Source organism: Varroa destructor, unplaced genomic scaffold (genome assembly GCF_002443255.2).
Source record: "Varroa destructor unplaced genomic scaffold, Vdes_3.0 BEIS01000005.1, whole genome shotgun sequence".
Taxonomy (NCBI): Eukaryota; Metazoa; Arthropoda; class Arachnida; order Mesostigmata; family Varroidae; genus Varroa; species Varroa destructor.
In genome coordinates, this window is record NW_019211458.1 from 11,775,327 (window position 1) to 11,796,096 (window position 20,770).

At 38.5% G+C, this 20,770-nt stretch overlaps 1 protein-coding gene across 18 annotated transcripts; it reads left to right on the forward strand.

Annotated features, from left to right (window-relative positions):
• The first annotated feature begins 12 nt into the window (after positions 1-12).
• LOC111250933 (alpha-tocopherol transfer protein-like) lies at positions 13-17,849 on the forward strand. Of its 18 annotated transcripts, none has more exons than XR_015327989.1 (6): positions 13-966; positions 1,948-2,028; positions 2,827-3,075; positions 5,119-6,409; positions 10,043-10,433; positions 15,559-17,849. XR_015327989.1 is itself a non-coding variant. In XM_086989654.1 (4 exons), exons 1-3 carry the CDS (start codon positions 436-438, stop codon positions 3,046-3,048), a joined length of 834 nt encoding a protein of 277 aa, XP_086845780.1. In that variant the 5' UTR covers positions 13-435; the 3' UTR covers positions 3,049-3,075; positions 5,119-7,246. The 18 variants fall into 18 exon arrangements, 2 of the variants coding, with proteins under 2 accessions (XP_086845780.1, XP_086845781.1); XR_015327987.1 differs by lacking the exon at positions 15,559-17,849 and adding an exon at positions 12,937-14,966 and having other exon boundaries at positions 10,043-10,595; XR_015327985.1 differs by lacking the exon at positions 15,559-17,849 and adding an exon at positions 12,937-14,966.
• Positions 17,850-20,770: the final 2,921 nt, after the last annotated feature.

Genomic DNA, 20,770 nt, shown 5'->3' on the forward strand with positions numbered 1-20,770 from the left:
TTAATCATGTAGTTTTAATAGACAATTGAATCTGCAGACTTAAATCTTGCAATCCTTTGTGAATCTTGTCTCGATCTTTATCTTGAAATGACTTATTTTTGGACGTATCCGTAGAGACGATCTTCAGAAAAAATCCTTTAAAGCGGAGAGTTAAAAGTTTTGAGTTCCAAGTATGCCTCTATATATAATGCCGGTACAGGTTTTGGGCGGTACCTTCTCACATATATTGAACAGCGCTACAAGGATTGGTGCTTTTACTTAAACAACTTTTCAAATGCCATAAATAGTCGACACGCTGCGATACCCTATACCAGTTAAATTCAGTATTTTATACCAAGTGGCACTGAGATCAGCTCCTAAAATGTAAGAGATAATAATTACTAGTTTTGTGGATCACACAATAGAAGAGTTTGCCGTAATTCCCATGTTGAAACCATGAGTGACCTACGGGATTGGGAAGATCGTGCTCGTGAAGAACTTAACGACATCCCTGAGTTACGAGAGGCTCGCCTCAATGAGTTTCGTCGAGCTATGCTCAAGCTTGAGACTGAAGATTTCAAACCTTCGCAGGATGACGGGCTTTTGATGTTATTTTTGCGCTCAAGAAAGTTTGACCTTGAGCGAGCTTTGAAGACATTTAAAGCATGGGCTGTTATGCGAACGGTTGATCCTGACGTATTTTTTCCTTTGGGCAAAGGACCTATGGACTATCGTCACGTCATCGATTTACCCATATTTACAGTGATGCCCCGAGTAAATCATGACCGTACGACAGTCATCGTAACCACATACAAGCACTATAACCCGAGCAAGTTTAATTTCCTTGACATCTTCACGTTGGGATCGATGCTATGCGCTTACTTACTTCGAGATCCCTATATCCAAACGTATGGTGTGCGCTGTGTAATCGACTACCGTGGACTACATACGACGTGTCTCAAAGCAATACCATATAAGTATATAAAGGCATGTATTTCACTACTATGCCCATCTCTTATATTCGGCTCTGATAGAATTTTTATATGCATATAGTTGATTTGAGAGCAACTGAAGCAAAGAGCAGACGTTTCCCTAGTATTTTCCTAGCATATTACAATAATGCAACTTATTGCTGAGTTTGTTTCAGGTCCTATAGTTTTTTTTTTTTTTTTTTTTAGAAAAAAGTTCGGGGTCCTCTTTTTTTGGATAGACGCCTTGATTTTTAGCCAAAGTTATTATTGTATTTTTCTTTCAAAGTTGATAAGATTTCAGGTTCTTATTTTTTCTGCATTTTCTCTATCTATTATTTGACAAGTTGTATCTCAGAAATAGTAGCCTTGCTTTTATAGCCTCGCTTAGCGAGAGAATACAATTAGTATACTTTTTATCGATAATTATTTTTCTTTGGCAAAAACGTTAGTTCAACGTGTTTTGAAATGTTATACTTTTAGGGCAAGTGAAAATTACTGCGGCATTATTTCTAAAGCTGTACGAAATTAAACACATACTAAATATAGGAAAAACACGTATAGATTCTTCTAGATTCCTGTCAAATGCGTGAAAAGGGACAAGATGATTGCTTGTAGTAGAAGCAAATAATATCTTGAATCCTAAGAAATGTGCATGTGTTAAAACATGAGGTTTAGAAGATTTTTGAAAAAAACTCAGACTACAGTTTTACAGCTCATGATAATGGAATTTTTGAAAAACACGATATAGGGATTTACAAATATGTAGGTGATCGAAGAGATATACTATAGTCCATCCGTAACGAATAAGCTTATTATGCAAAATTATATAGTTATTTGCGGTTATCAAAGGTTAACAGTACTTCAGTTCAAATGACCAAACATCTAGTAGGTTGCTTCGATTCAGCATGAAACTATAAGCAATTTGGAGTTATTCCAAGAGAACTCGATCAAACTAATCTAAGCTCATAATAATATAAGCGTTTTTTGAAAATTATAGGCAATAGTTTTGGGAATTCGTGATGGCTGTCCAGCGCGCATAAAAGGAATTCACCAAGTTCATACACCAGGTTTTCTTCAGGTCGATGTTTTAAAACTTTCATGTTAAGCTTCGAACGCATAACATTTAGCAGCATACCTTTACTGTTTCCGCAAAAGATGGCGCTGCTGTCTCTGAACACTGTGAGATTTGAATACATGATTAGCTCTTGTTTTCAGAGTGTGTGATGACGTGTTATTTGTTTATTTCGCAAGAGTGTCTGCTACGTTGGGCCAGCCATGGCAGCACACGTTGTAGACCTGAATTTGATACTGATGCACTTTGTGATGGTGTTTTTAGAAGAATACAAGTAGTCCTACCCGCGAGTCTTCAGTTTATTTCTTATTGAGTTAAACGGTATCATCAAGAATAGTTAACGAACGTTTATCAATCATATATCCTCCCCTCACCCGGTCAACCCAAATAGCATCGACAAATATACAAAACGAAAAAACAATATATATATATATATATTTGAAGTTGCTTGACATTTTTAGTAAAGAACAAATAGATGAACTTGCTGGCTGGTGTATTTTATGGCTATTATAGTCTGCTTGTAATTAAATATACACTGTCGTGCCAGGAAATGGTCACAATCACATGCGACGAAGGTTTGTGTCTCAACTGAAAAATACTTCAATTTTAATTTCTATTTGTGTATGAATTTTGGCAAATTCGCACATTCAAAAAATTCGGATATATAAAATTCTCCAGCAGATATTCTCCAGATATTGTTTGTCGTTTGAAAGAACATCTTGCAACCGTTAATGTGGTAATATTACTATGTCACAATGATAGGCTAAGATGTAGCTTAATTTGCTCTTTGTTATTCGTTTTTAGATGTTATACTATACTATAAAGCCACTTCTGGATTGCAAGCTCACCTCAAGGACCCATTTTCACCATAAAATAGCGGATCTATACAAATACATTGACCCACAAATTTTGCCCGAAGAACTGGGGGGTACTTCTGGGCCAATGAAACCAGGAAAACTTGAAGAGAATTTCTTGGCCAGTCACGACGACATCGTTCAACTCAACTACTGCGGCTACATCATATAACTGAACTACAATTTGATTCCTTGAATGGTACAGAGATACAATTATCGTTTTAAGTAATCGATACTAACCAGGTCCATTGAAGTTCTGAAAGATTACTAAGTTTAAGAATAAACAGGCTGTAGTAAGCTGTTCAAATAATGCCTCTATAGAGTGGGCAGAGCTCTCGTTAGACCCAAATTCACTGCAATGCAGTTCTGAGTACACTACATCTCTAGGTGGTTGGCTGGATCTGAGCTAGAGAACCTCTCGCTTAGGTTATCCTCAAAGGTTTCTCGAAGATATAAATCTTTGAGCATTTCTCAGTGTATTCAGTCAATGGCTCCGAGGTAAATCTTTTGGGTTTGCATCAGTTATTCTATACGGCGTACCAATGATATAATTCTGCTCCGCGCTGTTTCACATCAGTTGGATAGATTTGGAGGGCAATTTGTTCAATTGTTTTTAAGTATTATCGAATTTAATAATCTACGTTAGTTTAGCAAGTTCGAACAATTTAATAGATTAATCTAAAAACCAGATAAGTTTTATATTTGCTTCTCTTTTATAATTAATGAAAAGCTTCTTTGTTTCGTCTCGTCTGTTCTACAGTTATTTAGCAACGAATTTATACCTTACCCGAATGGAAATATTATTGGCTCAGTTCAGTATCAGTTTATTTACTATTAATTTACATTGACAATCAATATAATTTGTGCGAAAGAACCAAACATGCTAAATGACAAATAATTATAGAAGCAAGCGTTTAAGGGTAAATAAATAGATGAATGAATAGAACTTTGTTCAGTGGCAGTGCCGTATCATTCCCAAGCTTTCTTAAAAAGCTTCCTGCGCTAACTTAACGATTATCAAAGTCTTAGATGATTGCCTGGATAACTTAGTCGGACTTCTCAGGAGGGTGTATATTCTTTTAATGGACTGTGCACCCAAGGAATAACTGTTGGTGTGCTTCATCTATACATAAAAAGCTCCTAATATTACCCATTTGCGACAATGTACGATCGTACAGAACTCAACTATTTTGGTTTGCTACTTAGCCACTAATAATAAATAAAAATATTTGCCCATTATCTCCAGTTTGATTTCCCTAAGACGGGGTAGAGTGTATTGCTTTAACTCTTCGTGGTGGCTGTAATGTATTAGCGTTATAAAGCTGAATAAGCTCAAATCGAATTGTATACATGACAAGTTGGTAGGCTGGTAAAATACTAGACAACATAATGATAAGCGGCTACCCCCACCCCGCACCTCCAAAAAAAATTACCCAGATTATTTGAATCACTAAGTTTTCTCTTGAGTCATAAAGCTAACGATATTATATATATAGCGATGTCCAAGCTACATATTTTCAAATTAAAGAGCACAGTACCGAATACACCCAAGAAAAAATAAAATTAGATTATAATTATTACGATATTATGTACAGTACTAAGTTTACTGTAAACCGAAAGTAATTATTAAATTTTTGTGAGCATTTATGGCTATATTTTAAATAATGTGCTTTAGGGTAACTCGTGTTTTTACCGTCTGGAGCAGTTATTAAGATTAATCCGCATAGTCTTAATAGTTCGATGTTTTTCGTTCAACTGCCTTTCAACCGAGACAGCTAATTCTCTCGTAGACAGCTTACGTATCGGATAATTACTAATTGTTTTGTCATTTTTCTACTTGCTTACTCAATAGTTACTTTTTCGGGGATATTTAGAAATAGCCATCTCTCCATATTTGTATGACCACCATTTCGATGTCATATATTCACAGTGTCTATGGCTTTTACGTGCAAAACTGTATGAACCATAGACTCGAAGCTATGGTGTTTGATTATACTGAATGGATATTCATGGGCCACGTTATCTAGGCGCTTGTCATTAAGAAGTAATTACTGCCAAAGCGGGCGAACACAAAGCCTGACTCAACTACAAGATATCACCTATTAATTTTACGTTAGGCCAAACAGTACACAATAGCCAAGCGTAGGTTCAAATGTAGCTTAACCTTTTCTTTTTTTTGTAACCAAAAAAGATAGTAACACAGAGATTTGCTTTTATTTAAAAACATTCATTTGCTTTCAAGTGATAGAGGGTGCTATCAAGGAACTCTGATCGTCATTAGACACGTTCCAAGGGACACTGCGACATCGCTGCTACATTGATCTTTTACTTGGTTGCATTTTAACAGAGACTGTTAGAATGTCATTTGCGTGGGGCTGTATAGTGAAGTCCTTGTACACTCTATCAAGACCTTGTCAGGGCAAAAAGGTACAAATAAAAAGATACTAACAACACTACTCTTTCTGAAGCTGTCTGGGATATGGCGTGCAACTCAAGCCTTGCACCAGCTGACAAAAATTGCAACTTATAAATGCGTCCTTCTTCGTAGGTAAGTGTAGTTTTTGCTGCTTAGCATTCTTATGTTTAACGTGGGCACCTATCTAAGAAAAATGTATCTATCTATGCCGATATATTCACGCATATTGATCATACTTCCCTATGTTTACGTGCTGCTTACGAAAATATTCAATGTGATTGGTACAGATCCCAAAAGCTCGTAATTTTCTTCTGTCAGCTACACTTCATAAAAAATAGCCTAAAGCTATTTGTAAATGATGCAGATGCCACATTTTTGAGAAACCGTAATAAAAGAAAACAATTATAAAAAACCATAATACTCAACAACCGTATCGTGAGCTTCGTACAAGATTTGTAATACATATTTTGCCTATGTAGGGTAATAATATAGGCATTCCTAGAAGTTGCGTTCTAAAATGCAAATACAAATAAGATTTCCAGAACTGAAGCAGAACACGCGAAAAGCAGGTGTGCTAGCTGCTTTGATTAGGTGCAGGTTTTTTCCGAAACACGCGTATGGCCTTTACTAATGTAATCATGATTAACGGAACTCCTACCGCAAAGGAAGGTGTGTGCGGAAGGTGATTGAGCAAGGATCCAATGCGATCTGCGATGGAAACGTCGACCTGCCGCTCATGTTATTAGGGAAACGTTTAAAGATACACATGTCTTGATGCGGAATTGAGCAAATCGAAACCGTGACCGTAGAGAATACCAGTTACAATGAACGTTCAGGTCGATACATGCAAAATATGTCATACTGGTAGTTATCGCTATTTAACCAGTGCTTATGAACAAGTCACATCTAAATAGTCCCAATAAGTAGTAGCCAGGCTCTACAGATGTGCCTAATTTACTGCTCGTGGAACTCATCAATGACGATTTAGACTAAGAGAAAAACGGAGCTGAACATGACAGAGAAATGAATTCGTTAGCTAACTTAGTCTGTAAACACTTTGTCCAAAGTGATCCATTCACATTGTGTGCATTTGGGACAAATGATTGCCTACAACCAGGTACGTAGCCTCTATACTGTCCACAAACAACAGACAAAGACTTTGTTGTATTACGGATTCGTTGTATCGGAGGATTGCTTCAAGATTATATCGAGCGTTTTCACAGGAGACAACTGTTCCTGTTCGTATGACAGGATTTTAGAAAAATACGATACTGTATGATGGGCTAATGTCACCTTTCAGAGTTTTACGGTTTAAGGCATATGGATATCCTCGCATCATCCGCAAACAGCCATTTTACGGATCAGAAGACGTAGGTCTCATCTTTTTACCTTCTTGGAGACTACTATCGCTAGCGCGAGTCGATCGGATGTTCTCGTAATGACCTGCTCTGTCGCAAAGTATACTAGTATAGAGCCATGAATGACATCCAATGCCTATGCTAAACCTATAATTGCTATCGTTTATAGTATCATTAATAGAATGAGATACAAAGCTTAAGATACTGAGAGAATGTGAGCCGGCGAAAGAACAGATTTTTTTTTTAGCATCGTGCGAAAATCAGAACCACGCACTTCGAAACGAACATTTCCATCAGATACCCCGAAAGACGTTTCAGATAACTTATTCTAGCTAATCAAAACAGTTCTCAATTGATCTATGTAATTCACTGAAATATTACGAGTTTAAAAAGTTGTTTATGCCAATGGCGCTATCGACGGGATTATCGGAGCCGATTTAGCTAGAATTATCTGATTTTTACGTGTTACGACATGCTCCAAGCATAATGGAGCGATTAATTGTTACTTTACTACGAATCCCGAAATTACTGGCAATGAGTGGACGGCACGATAAAAGTTAGAAAAAGTACATAAATAAAGTTACAACAACGACCAAGCCTAATCTCCACTTCTTTCTATACGGCTCATACGCGTTTTGTGGGGCTAATGGAAGTGCAGCGGGCAAAGACGGGTGCGGGAATGGTGATGTTTTGGGCATACCGAGAACTCCGATCTTTAATCTCCTCTACAAACTTCTCTCGGAGGAATAAATGAGTCTAATAGTGCTACAATGGTGCCATTTATATTTTACATACCATTTAAGAGAGATTTCCGTAAAAATGGACGTTTGTCTTGGATATTCTAGATTTAAGCAGAGCTGGGTAAAATGCGGATCCTGCGTATGTCATGAGCGGCTTAACATGTATCTTGATTAGTCCGATGTATAAAGTCGGGTCTTTCAGAACAAATAGGTGTAATATCCAGTTCGAGCGGCGTGTTGCGCGGAGAAATGTATCTATCGCATGCTTTATGCACTCTAGGATAACCGTCGTGGCAACTTTTGAAACGTGAATAGTTCTTACTGTCTGATTTTACCAGTGGATCACACATGATTGAGATCTCTGCGCCCAGAATATAGAACGGTACTTTTTCCTTAATTGATAGTTTTATATCTAATCGTTTGGCCCTCTCGGAAAACTTACATAGGGCCCTGCAACCGCAAGCCGTCTCGTCTCTGCATCTAAATCTACATGCGTTTTACAAACATAGATGGGGATGATAAGTGCATAGTTGAATTTATATAGAAAATACACTTGAGGGGTTTCAGGATTAATTCTGTACTGTGACGTTATACCCTTCGATAGAGATTTGTGTTCCTTATAGATATATAGAAAAAAAAAAAAAAGAAATAGAATCTACACCCTGAACGAAACAAAAAATCTTGCTGATTTACAATCACTTACAAAAGGAACTTATGCCAATTAACATTAGGCGATGTTAGCTGACCGACGGCTTTCTAAGTAGTGGTGCCGACTACATATTACGGCATTTCTAAGACTTTTTCTAATTCTAGTTGTTACTTTAATAATATACATTTGTTATTAGACAGGTGCTAAAGATTTTCGCAAATGATTATGGAGCGCTAGTTAAAATACAACAAAATGGCGAGTAGGTGATTCTAGATCTTATTATGATTTCCTATAGGGAAAAGCGTGCTCGAGAAGAACGTATATTGCGCAGCTATTATTTAACGATACTAAATATAACCTACTCAGGCATCGGTGAAGCAAAGAAACCCAACCTTTGCTTGAGTCTGTTGCATAATCACTACGTTTTATTAATCATATAATCGAACCTCTTCTAATCAGAAATTCAGACCACATTTTAACTAACAATATTCTAATTCTTGCGGGACTGTTTTGTAACAGAATATGTTTTGATAAAATCAGAAGGAACATAAGTTTCACTGTTCTCTTTTCTAGAACCTGATTTGAAGCTATTTCGCCCATAATTTTAAATCACGTAAAACAACAGGTCAGATGACTAGAAGTTTCTTCAATTTGGGGTACTTATTTAACTTGACATTTCGGCTAGTTTTCAATAAAGTTTGAAAACTGTGCGACTCAATTCAAGGGCGGCAGATTTCATATAAAGAGGACTCTTGTTAAGGTAAACGTGCTACATACGATATGCGAATAAAAAAGGTAGCAGCGAATCGATACCGTAATCGAATGATGAGGTGTTAAAAAGAATATACTGCCTTTCAGGACTTGGTTTTTGTCAGGTTACGATAACGTATAATGGTAGCACCACTGGCAGGCCTCAACGTGTTATCAGTTGAGCGTAGAGAAGGAAAGCATGATTGAGTGTGAATTTTTTCGTGCTATAGATTTTACCGTTTTTTAAGCAAATAACGAATGTATTCGTTTCACAATAAATATTGATTAATATACTGCTTAGTTAACCTCAGAATAGGGCAATTGACTGTTTCTACTTTTCAAAAACCGTCTTTAACAATTATTTTTGAAATTATATTTTTTTTGGCATAATCCTTAGGTAAAAACACAGGATGTCTCGAAAAAAACGTACATAGAGTTTGAATAATAATAATAATAACAACTTTATTTCTTATCTGCATATGATTAATATTCAAGTTATAGCTACATAAAATGCATAACCTTTGTCCTACCGCATCCAACCTTATTGTCGTTCTAATCAATACACTGCAGACGACGATTGATTGCTGGTTCATAGACCTTAACAAATGTTTTTAGCGCGCGGATTTTATCTTTAATAAAACCTATTGGCGAAAGGTTTAGGGCATGACCAAACTATTTTATGGAATCCCTTCGTACAATCCATTTTATCCATAACATTAAATGTGACGGACACTTTTGGGATCATTATAACTTTCCAGTGCCCTTTCTTAACTAGTGCAGCATGTTGAAGCATCCTAAACAATTTAATTCTTCTTATATTTACCTTACACACGATTAGTTCTAGGTCACGTAGGTGAGCCTACATTTTCATACTTCCAATTGAATTTTGAAGTAATTTTGTTGGTCACACGTTGATGTTGGTCTACTCATTATTTCTAACTAATTACACACTGAAAAAAGAACGACCAAAAAAGAGTGCACACGTTTTAACCATTCATACCTTGTGAATCTAAAAATAAATAACAAAAACACTCATATCAGCTGCAGTCATCACAGTACCAGTGTGCTAATGCGATGTGTGAGTATGGAAGAAGGACGTGCTTCTCATACGGAAAGCGACCAGTAACGACGGCGTCAATGGACACTGTAAAAACAAATGAGCTAATTAGAGTACAAATATATAACGAATATGCAACGTTTCCTCTGCTTCTCTCTGTTGTGCGTATAAATCTCTCTATCTCTCCCTCTTGCAGTGTTCTGCGTTTGCGCCAAAATCTATTTCCCGGCCACTTGGGCAACAACAGATATAACGTAACGTTGCTTCATTGGCGATTAAGCCACAATAAGACCTGTAGCGCAAACGTTACGTTGGATTAGTCTTATGGCCAAACAGATCAATTAAATGTTGACAAAACGATGCTATATTTTCATTGTGGATTAAAGCAATGTCAGCTATAGCAGCGTAGGGACGATGGTGCTACGACGGATTTCGTATGCAACACCAATATCTACCATCAGAGTGATACGAGGATAGGAATGGGCGCTGCGAACTGTCGCCGTGCGAACAGATGACGATGCTTAATCTTGTATGAAAACGACGAAACCAGTTTACGGGGAGAGTGGAAAGGCAACTCCGTCAAAAAGGTAAGGACCAACGCATGAATGAGTAAGGGCAGCTAGAAGTCGATGTATACATAGCCCTTGCTTTCGTTGGAGGCTGCAAGTAGGCCAATATCCCTTATCTTATGCATATGCCGATGTGGTTAAATCTTAACGTGTGCAGTGCAAAGAACCGCACGGGGTCGCGTGAGTGAAACTTGACGCCCTTTACATAAATATGTATACATACAAACGAGGAACTGAAATGAATACGACCTGACGTGTTATGGAAAGAAAATGCTTTTTTGCGGCTGTACGATCTTATGAGGGGTAACTAGGACTGCTAGCACTTTTCTGATTAACGATGGCTGTCGATGATGGATTGTTAGTTAGCATCTTGTAACAGGGGGAACGAAAGAACTGCTAGTCACTATTGACCACAATGATAAAACTACTGGTTAACATAATAGAAATGTCAAATCTAGGGCTAAACCAACGTGGGTATCCGCTTACATCTTGACATATGCGACAACCTATCTACTTACAAAATCGGGCATATTTCTGACAGATAGGGTACGAAGTATACATATAAAAGCTCAAAGACAAAAAAAAAAACGTATAAAACCGAATACATACGACAATTGTTACAGATAGACTTGTTCTAGGTCAAATAGGCATTTGTTCGTGTCCGTTAGTATTTTATGTAAGAGACCTTAAGTCCGCATTGAATAAAGCCTAAGAAATCGATTTTCTTATATGAAGAATAGACAACAGGCCTAAAACTTTATTCGAACGCAACAACTTAGTACACAGAGTTGAATAACTGCATAATGTAACGATTTAAAACCTGATACTTAATAAATGCATAATCTCTTATAATAAAGACATTTCTTTTCATATTTGTGGAAGCTGCCATGATATTAAAATGCTTAATTACCAATAGCTAATCGTTGATTTTAATTAGATCAATACGTCTTGCAATCGAGAACAACATAACGATATTTAAAGGCTTTTTTCGAACATTTTGTTAAATTAGACGCGCTGCGCAACTCAAGGGAAAAAGGGACAGGAGTCAGTATACAGAAAGAATTTTTTCTTCTACAAGTCCTGCTCAGTGCTTCTGTGTCCAGTGAAAGACATTAGACATTAACCGTTTTTAGCCTGATGACCGACGCCTCATGGTTCCTCAACTAAAATATTAGGTGTAATGAGGTCCCGATTATTGAGTTAAGGCTTAGGCTTTGTGAAAGGTGAAATGACTTTCGAATGGCTGTGTTTACGGTCACGTAAAGGGACTCATGTGGGTCTGAACGTCAACTAATTCTCCTCTTGCTGGCGGAGACCAGCCCAAGGAGAGGCGAACGATATAGCATGTAGCAGGTGTGAGAAGTATAAATATGATGTTAGATCGTTGTTACAATTAACTTGAGTTACGTAGGCGGATCGGCAAGCAAATTATCATAGTCAAAATGGCAGAAAAATTCAACTTGATTAGGGGCGGAATGAGACGTCAATCATGCTCTCCATCTCGAGCGATAGAGAGCCTAATGTTTAGTAGGTTTTGTCATGCCGAATACCATTTATTGCTTTGTTCGCTTTTTTACATATGGCGTCTCTATATCTATATTTCTACTGGCATACACTATTACTAAAAATTATGGTTTGATTGCTCCTAATTTACGCACAAGCGTTCGCTTGCGCGCCCAAAGCCCAACCTTCATAACAATTTCATTTATATAACACATTATCGGATCATTTTGTAACTAAAGTCACAATTCAGCCGAACTGTTCAGTTGGACTTTATTTGCAATAAAGTTGTATGTTACCACATGACTTTGCTACAACACTATGTTAAGTAAATTCCGTTAGCTTAAGAAAGATCGTTTCTTGCAGATCTTCAGCAAAATGATAACATAGTTTAAATATCAATTATATTTGAAATAATCTAAATGCAACCCAAACCCAATCGTCTCCCTACTTTTCTTAGAACCCAGTTCCCTCACACGGATCTTCGAATTGTAGCTGGTGTTTTCAAGAGTAACGCTACTGTACCTTCTTACTGCTCTCTCATACTGCTGTCTAGTCTTTATTTTTATTTTGAATGCGACACGATTATTATTTTCCCTAGTGTTGCCCTGGGGCAGAACTCCTTCTCACCGCAACCCTTCGTTTCTCTCACCGAAAGCGCAGCGGATTTACCTACTGGCGAGTGGTTTAGTCTTCCCGAAGTATACCAGCACCCCAGAATCCTACTTACCTCCTCGCAAGAATGCTTGCCCCGCTGTCAGAAAGTAAAAACAGCGCAAGAGTCTCATAAGCTAAAACTCAATAAGAAGTAAGAGGGCGGCAGGCAGCATGGAGGGATATAAAGGCTTTCAGTAAAAGTTCAGGCAACGCACGACTCTCGCACGAAACACAGAGAAAGAAAGTCATGTAGAAAGACGCCATTCAAAGCCTAAGAAATGAATTCATTCATTCACTGCTTTAGTCCTTGGAATCGTATGTTTTTTTTGTTGTTATGAGTGTTTATTTTGTGGGTTGTCTGCAGGAGCCTTCGTAGCAAGTACGTATGCACGTGACCTTAGTTTGCGTGGTGTAAGTGGCAGCTGTTAACGAATAGTGGTAGCTGTGGCAGTCTGGTACCGTGCCACGACGGTGTCCGTGTTGTAGGAAAAGGTTGCAGCAAGGCAAAAGGCGCCGTGCTTTTAAGAGAAGCGTCCGAACACGCGACAGCCGCAGCCAAAAACGGAACGACGAAACGAAGATGAATGCAAAGCAGGTTTTTTATAATGAAATAAATAGAGGGGGCAAAATTTTAAATATACGCACGCATTCGGCCTAGTCGACGCTCTCTCTTGCTTCCATGGTATGCGACGCCCAGAAACACCGCTAAACGTCATCCGCCATCATGCACGCCATCCAGCAAGCGCCACCATCACCACACACTCGAACCTCGTTGTCCCCTTTCGCGACGTATGGATCAAGCCTACTCTCATGAATGGTGGCACCGGAACGAAGTCGTCCCGCAGGCTTCCGTCATGCATGTGCGAACAAAAAAGCGAAAAAGTCCCTGCCAGTGCAAAATGGTCGACGATAACACTGTATACCATAGAGAGCAACTGCAATAAAATTAATTAGAAGAACGAATTAAATCAGATGAATAATAGCGTGAAAAAAACGTAGAACTTATGTGTGTAAGAATACGAGCACATGCTCCACGACAAATGGGCCCTGAAAGAAAAACATGTTAGTAACGTTTGGAGCTTTTTATCTCCATATCATTGATACATTACAACTTATTTAAAAAAAAAGGTGCAATCACTGCCGAAAGTAGCGTGCACGTCAACGCGTTAGTAGACGCTGACTATGCTCAAGTAAATGTTTTCATATAACGAGACTATATAGCTAAAACGAACGACTTAGTCGCTAGGGTAGAAGAAGGATTTTAAGAGATTGCTCTTACATATATAGACGATGGCTCAGTTAACCGTGAAGTAAAACATGCTTAAATTAAACAGGCGTTGAGACATATGTAACATTATATGAACATCAAAGAAAACATTTTGCATATAGACTTAGAAAGAAGAGCCCTAGTTGAGGATCAGCATTAGACTGAAACTGCTGGGTCAACTTCAGCCAAAAAGTACGTGCGTAACTTGTGTAAACAATTATCTTTATGAGTGGGACTATGTAACTGAGAAACACCCAACCGTTTCTCAAAACTTTCCTGTCTCTGAAGTACTTTGTCGGGAAAACATAGCCGGAGTTTCTAATTTTTTAGACAAAAAACGACACAACAGATAACCCAGTAATTTGCAGATCAAAGAAATTGAAAATCAACGATTAGCTTCTAGTCATCTGCGGTAATTATTTTTCTACTGGTCGAACAGTAAACGCGATTGAGTCGCTCATACAGGACCGTGGATACGTATAAACGTGTTGCGGACCCAGGAGAGTATGCATGCTGAATTGTGGGTCACATACTGCATGAAGATAGAGGGGATAGTCTGATGCTAAATGCGAGATACGAGGCGGCGTGGTGGTGTTAAGCGACACCTAAACGACAGGATACAGACGAATGAGAGAAATGGCTTTACATGAGCTAATGTACAAGTTAAAGAAGCGGCTCGATGTAATTTTTGTCTAAACTTGTTCTTGATAGCTAGGAGTGCCAATGACCTAAAGAATGATATAGCAATGGACTCAGTGACAGATGCTTATTAAGTTTTTGGATATATACTTGTCGATATTTCATAGTTTTTCCAGACATATCTAGTCTTGAGGACTGGATAGTTTGTTGCTATAATCGGAGATTTCGGTTGTACACACGGTCGTACCCAGGTCTCCGTAACGAATAAGATGTCGCTTAAAGCGGTCATCGAAAGCAGTTGAAAGGCGTAAAGGTGGAGTTGAATATATATTATAATAGATATGCACATTTGAAAACGCTATGTTAGGTGTTGCCAATTGCATGTGGAGCCTTCGGGAAACACAAACGTTTCTTGATATTATATGTAAAAGGCTGCAAGGAACGCATCATGAGTAGAATAAAGTAGAAAAACGTTTTTATCACAAAAACTTTTCGCCAGATTATATAGACAAGGAGGGAAAGCTACTTTAATAACGAGCCGTGATCAAATGTCATTTAGGACAACAGTTATAATTTTTAGCTTCACTTATACCGAATTAGTTGTAAAGAATTAACAACATTGTATTCTTTGCACATAAGTAGCTTTGACTACACTAATAATGTCATGTCATATAAGCCCTGTTTCAATGCTGCAATGGCTAACTGGCGGTTTACGAGCACGAATCTTGTGTATGATCATCAGTCAGGGTTCTGTGACCTTCTGCAATCATTTCGATCACTAATATTCACTGACCACGCAATTACGTTTCACCGCTGTCAATATTCATCTCAAGTGTATTTGGATACAGGCGATAGAATTTTAGCTGGGGTATTGATGTTGAGAGGTTTCAATCCGCTGAAAAGGTTAAAAATGAGTTTCGAAATAATGCTTGTTTGCTTGAGCAAGGCCAAATTTGTAAGCCAACACAGAACTCAGACTATATTCGAAGTTCCCTTAATGCCAACGGCCGATGTTAAGTTTCTTTTCTAGGAACCACAACGTTATCACCAAGTGTCGTTTTTCTTTTTTTTATACTGTAGGTGTCTTCGCTACTTGTTCGTTCATCGGATGTTTTGGGAGAAAAGGATGTCTTAGATAGACATCCAATGCCAGTAAAAAAAAATCGCCCTATTTGACCATTTTCGACGCCCTCTTTAGGGTGCGCCAGACCCCGCGTGTGTGTATAGCACGGAAGCACAGAGCGACTTGAACCGGCTTTTGTGAACTTCCTATCGGCTACAGAAAAGAAAACCCGCATGGTTTCTATTGGTGTTACGGGTGTCGATTCCACCCCTGCATCGAAAACTCTAGTTTTTCTTTGACACCCCACCAGATTCCTCTGGCAGCCTGCTTCCCCGATCGGCTTCCCATAGCTTCAACATCGCACCAAGTAGGCTGATTTGTCAGCTCTATGCCACTACGGATGCTATCCGCCCAAACCCTGTTCGCTGCCGTCGGCACAATACAATAATAACGTAGTCTCCAAGCGACTTCAAGCTACTTGACGATCCGCTGCTACGGTGGATCGGCCCCGTTGTTGCCACTGCCAAGGCAGAGATCATTCCTGTCCCCGAGTCGGGGGAGAGCGCTCCAATGAGCCGAGTTGGGCTAATAAAGAGGAAGAAAGAAGACAACACGATGTGAGCCATAGAAACCTCCCTTTTTGATCCGCAGATATACAGGAAGTACAGCCAAGACTCCCCACTGAGACGCAATAGATAGCCGTGCGACGTAGTACCACGATAGCATTAAGCGATTCGGATCATTGTACCTACCAGCTTTCACCAACAGCAGTGAGATAAGTTATGGCCACACAAAGAGTTTAGCTGAACGTAATTTCATTTACTAACGATAGATTACTGTTATACATATATATTTTAAATTTCCCGTGTTTTACCGATACAGTTATCTACCCAACAATGGGAACTATTCACTCCTAAGGATTGCATATCAATGTGAATGAATATGTTCGAACAAATATGGGCCACCCGTGATTGTATTGACATGTAAAATCCACCGTCATTTACTTACGCTAGAGTAATCCTCAAATATTACAGAATGCATATGGCTAGCCATTTTATAAATCGTAAAGCGTTAAACTTGTTGGCGTTAGGGGTTAGGCTAAGGGTTTTTTTATACGGGTCTGTACAATGTTAAGCGTTCTCTATTATTAATTCAAATTAATTCCCTTAATATCAGTGGCAGTGACTGATAAATTCTTATAAGTTAGTCGTTCTCCTGTAGGATCGCCATTTTGGAAAATTCCTTGAGTGCGCTGATGACTGAACGCCCCAGGAAACGAACGAGTGATCTTCTTTGTACCTTCCTAATATAATAATAATAATATCTAATCGACGCAACTGCATGAAACCAACTCGACGTAAGGCGGCATTTCACCTAAATTTCCCACGAAAAAAAGCTTAGGTAACTTTATGATTCGCATTATGTATAAACATGCACGTTCAACTTTTATCGGAAGTTGCTTCACTTATTCGTCGTCAAATTGCTTATTGGTAGTGTATATAGCATAGATCCTCATAGCGACAACCGTATAAAATAGGCAAGTGCAAGGAGCATAACGCATACGACCAGGCACATTGTTTCGCCTGGGTTGTCCTAATGACCTCGAGATGTCAGGCCGGCGAAAGGACTGGCAGTTTCACATCTCATACTCAGACCACTCTCACGTAGGCACCTGCAGCAGTAGGAACGCTACCAAAAGCAACAACAACAAATACAACCAAAGGGAAGATTCTGCTACCAGCTATAGCTATTGTATAACGAATAGCGACCGCACCGGTAGCACTATTTGAATTGAATCAGTACCGTTATAGTTCTAAGTGGCCTTATGGATAACAACAAGTAGATGACACAAGCGGCAATTACAATCGAAATGGGAAACACTGAAACAGCAGCAGTGCTCTATGCCACTGCATCCGCCGGAAAGATCTTTTAGGTGTTCGAAACAGGTCCTGATTCTTCGACATGTAGTTCTGCAGGGGTTGATTCCTATCACACAGCAGCAGCGAAACTTCAATAGAAAACGAACGAAGATACGAATCGACTGCGTTAAGCTTTTGCCACGAGAGTAATGGCGTATTCGATTGCGGTGAGGGCTTGCGTTAATGGTAAGACCGCCGGAGGATGTCTGAGTCCAGCGCTTGTATGTACCATTGAATTTGTTATGCGATAGTGAAAAATGTGCCTCATTGAATGCAGTGTTATACCGGATAGATGTAAGAGAGTGGTTTATTGTTGTAAGATATTCGTAAGACCGGTTCGACTATAATTTGTGGCGAGACAAACGGAAATAGATGACATAGAGTTTTTATTCGAGCCTTTTTTTGTGACATTAGAACTAAAATCTCGAACTGCTCTGAAGCAATTGATATAAACACCTTCTCTCTCTCTCCTCTCTCCAAACAAAATCTTGAAAATTGTTAGTTATCGTCAGGTCTAACATGTCCGCTGTTGGTATAACTATATTTTTTGGTATAACCCTTTTTAGATGTAATTTCTGTAGTAGTTAGGGCATCTAGAATATTTTCTGATCTCTAGGAAAACCGTACCCAAAAGTTGAACTGTGACTCTGAACATATGTTATTTTTAAAGATAAATGAAATATTCATACCCTTATAACTTTGCGCAACAGTTTCATATTATCACTTGAGTCGCTTCTGCCGTTTAATGGTCGTAATAAGGGAGAACTCAATGTGAGTAACAATCACTTTGAAGCTTCATTGTTCGTATATGTCTTGCAATTTATGAGTAATCGATAAACGATGCTCACCCTTCAGAAGCTTCCAATGTCAATACCCCTAAACCCATCCCATTCTATCACGCAGCTCACATATATATCTAGGTACACGGATGTATCAATGTCGATATATAAATGATAAGCGATCACTAGGCTAATGCACCGAGGTAATCAAATGTGAGCCGCGCTTGTTTCATATCTGGCCTGCCGGATCGTCTTTATTTGGACACTGACCCATTTGGTCCTCGACACTTAGCACTTATTTTTCTCAAGCCGTTTCGAAAGGAGAATTCTTTTCTTCATATTCAACGTACAAACTCAACCCCGGTAGAAACCAGGCAAAACATACTGAAAAAAAAAAAAGAAGTCGTCGGACCGCACAGAATACTGACCACCATTGTACATGTATGCACAGAAGATCCACGGCAGCTTTGCCCTGCTCCTGTTTTGCTATTGGTTTAACTAATTTGGTTTGATATATATATATATATATATATAGAACAGTGCGTAAATGACGTTTGACTGCCTCAATAATGAAATCTGCACTAACGTTTAAGGCGCTTTGAGTGGTATATACAGATCTCTAAAGTGGCAAAAAAAGGTCGATTGATTTACACCTACTATGAATTAGCTACGGAAGTTGCCACTTTCAAGGGCCTTGAAAGAAGATTTCAAAAGAGGATTTGTCTACGGTTGCGGCCTATGCTTTTATATTTTGTATAGCGATACAAAGTATATTATTAATTCGATATCTAGAAGAGTAATCTAAGGCCGAACATTCTGTTTATAGGTTGCTATGCTATGGAGCAAAATTTTGCTACTTTTGAACGTTTAAAGAGATATGAAAAATGTTGTAAAGCCATTCATAGGCTCTTCTCTTAAGCAACTCAGCTGCTTAAGGCAATTTTTATTTATTACGGTTGGCATTTTCAGCGCTAGAGCTGCATAAAAAGCGAATCACAAGGTTCGACTTCCAGCTGAGACGCAGCGATCCTTTCGAATTGTTCGAACCCTTCATTTCAGCCCGCTGTGCAATGACTTTTGATCAGGGTGAGCACCATACATTAGCTAGGTATTATCTAAAGGAACGCATTCTTTACTCGGCAATATTGCCCGTTGCAAAGGTATAGGAGGCCAGACGTCTTAACTACTAAAAAACGGGCGTTTAAATATCGAATACGGAGTAGGACATGAACAGAGCAAGTCAACCTTATAAACTTCTCTTTATATACCCAGAAAAAATATTAGAGGCTTAAAGAGTTTCTCGCCGTTAGCATATCATGTATATTATGGTGATTATCAAGATTTGTGTCTTAAATTGGACTGACCAAGAAGGAGCAAGAGAAGTTCTTTCTTGACGCTTCACAGTCATATGAATTAATAATATATTTAACTACAAGACGCCAGAGGCCTGTGTTTTGACCTATCGCTATTACTGACAGGTGATCACAGTAATCTGTCTGGAAACAGCGTTCCAACCGTTGTCAGCTCAGGTAGGAGTATTTCAGTTTATTTGAAGTACGCAAGATGCATGCCATCCTGAACAAATTTCTTCAAAAAGCGTAACATTCGCTGTTTTATTAGCTGGGGCGCCTAAAGTCTTCCGACAAAAAAAAATTGGATTGTTAAAACAGATTATCCATAGCTGGTACCGTAAAATCTAGCCAATATAGTTTAGACTTTTTTATATACCACATTTTTCCAGACGGTCATCAGATAGCGATATGCCATATAGCGAATATATGGTTAAAGTGAAGAGAAGCGTTAGGCTATATTCGCTGATTAGACATTTCTGAGGTATGGATTAGGGCTTCTAAAGTAATGCTGCCAATTTTTGGCAGAAAAAGCTACACGTATCTATACGAAGAATGTGTTATATATATATATATATATATATAACAAGGCGAAATGTTTGCTTAGGAAAGGTTTTGAAGTCAAGCATACTAGGACAACGGATTGCGGTCTAGCAAATACGTTTTCCCGGAGGAGAATCGTTCGTAGCTTTATGAACTATTTTACCAGTAACTGAATATACTGCTGCTCGTGCTGACTGTATTTGGATTGTTACGTTGTGTAAAGTAGCTCTCTGAATTGCTTTATGCTGCACCTCTCTAGTTGATGTAAATCAGTTTACTACTACTTATTATTCACTCTAGCATCTCTACAATTCTAAAAAAAAAAAGGTGACAAACAGAAATATTACGTTAGTTTTATTTCGGAGACCCGGTATGACTTGGATAAGAAAACATCAGCTAGAGACCATGTGTGTGTGTCTTCGAATCAATGTCGGAATTGAGAATCTCCTCCAAAAACGCCGAGAGTGTATACGGCCATCGTGAGACCGCTGACATCCATGGACTCATACAATAAAGCAACTTTAAATTATACGGAGATTATATGCGTCAGAGGCCAAATATCTTTAATTGGCACCCTTTTATATCTATAATAGCCCGAAATTAATCTAACATAGCGAACGCGAAAAACACAATACATAT

Coding starts and splice junctions, on each gene's coding strand:
- LOC111250933 (XM_086989654.1), top strand. CDS start 436: ATGAGTGACCTACGGGATTGGGAAGATCGTGCTCGTGAAGAACTTAAC. Junction 967..1,947: donor TACCATATAAGTATATAAAG/GCATGTATTTCA, acceptor TGAAAATTATAG/GCAATAGTTTTGGGAATTCG. Junction 2,029..2,826: donor ATACACCAGGTTTTCTTCAG/GTCGATGTTTTA, acceptor ATTCGTTTTTAG/ATGTTATACTATACTATAAA.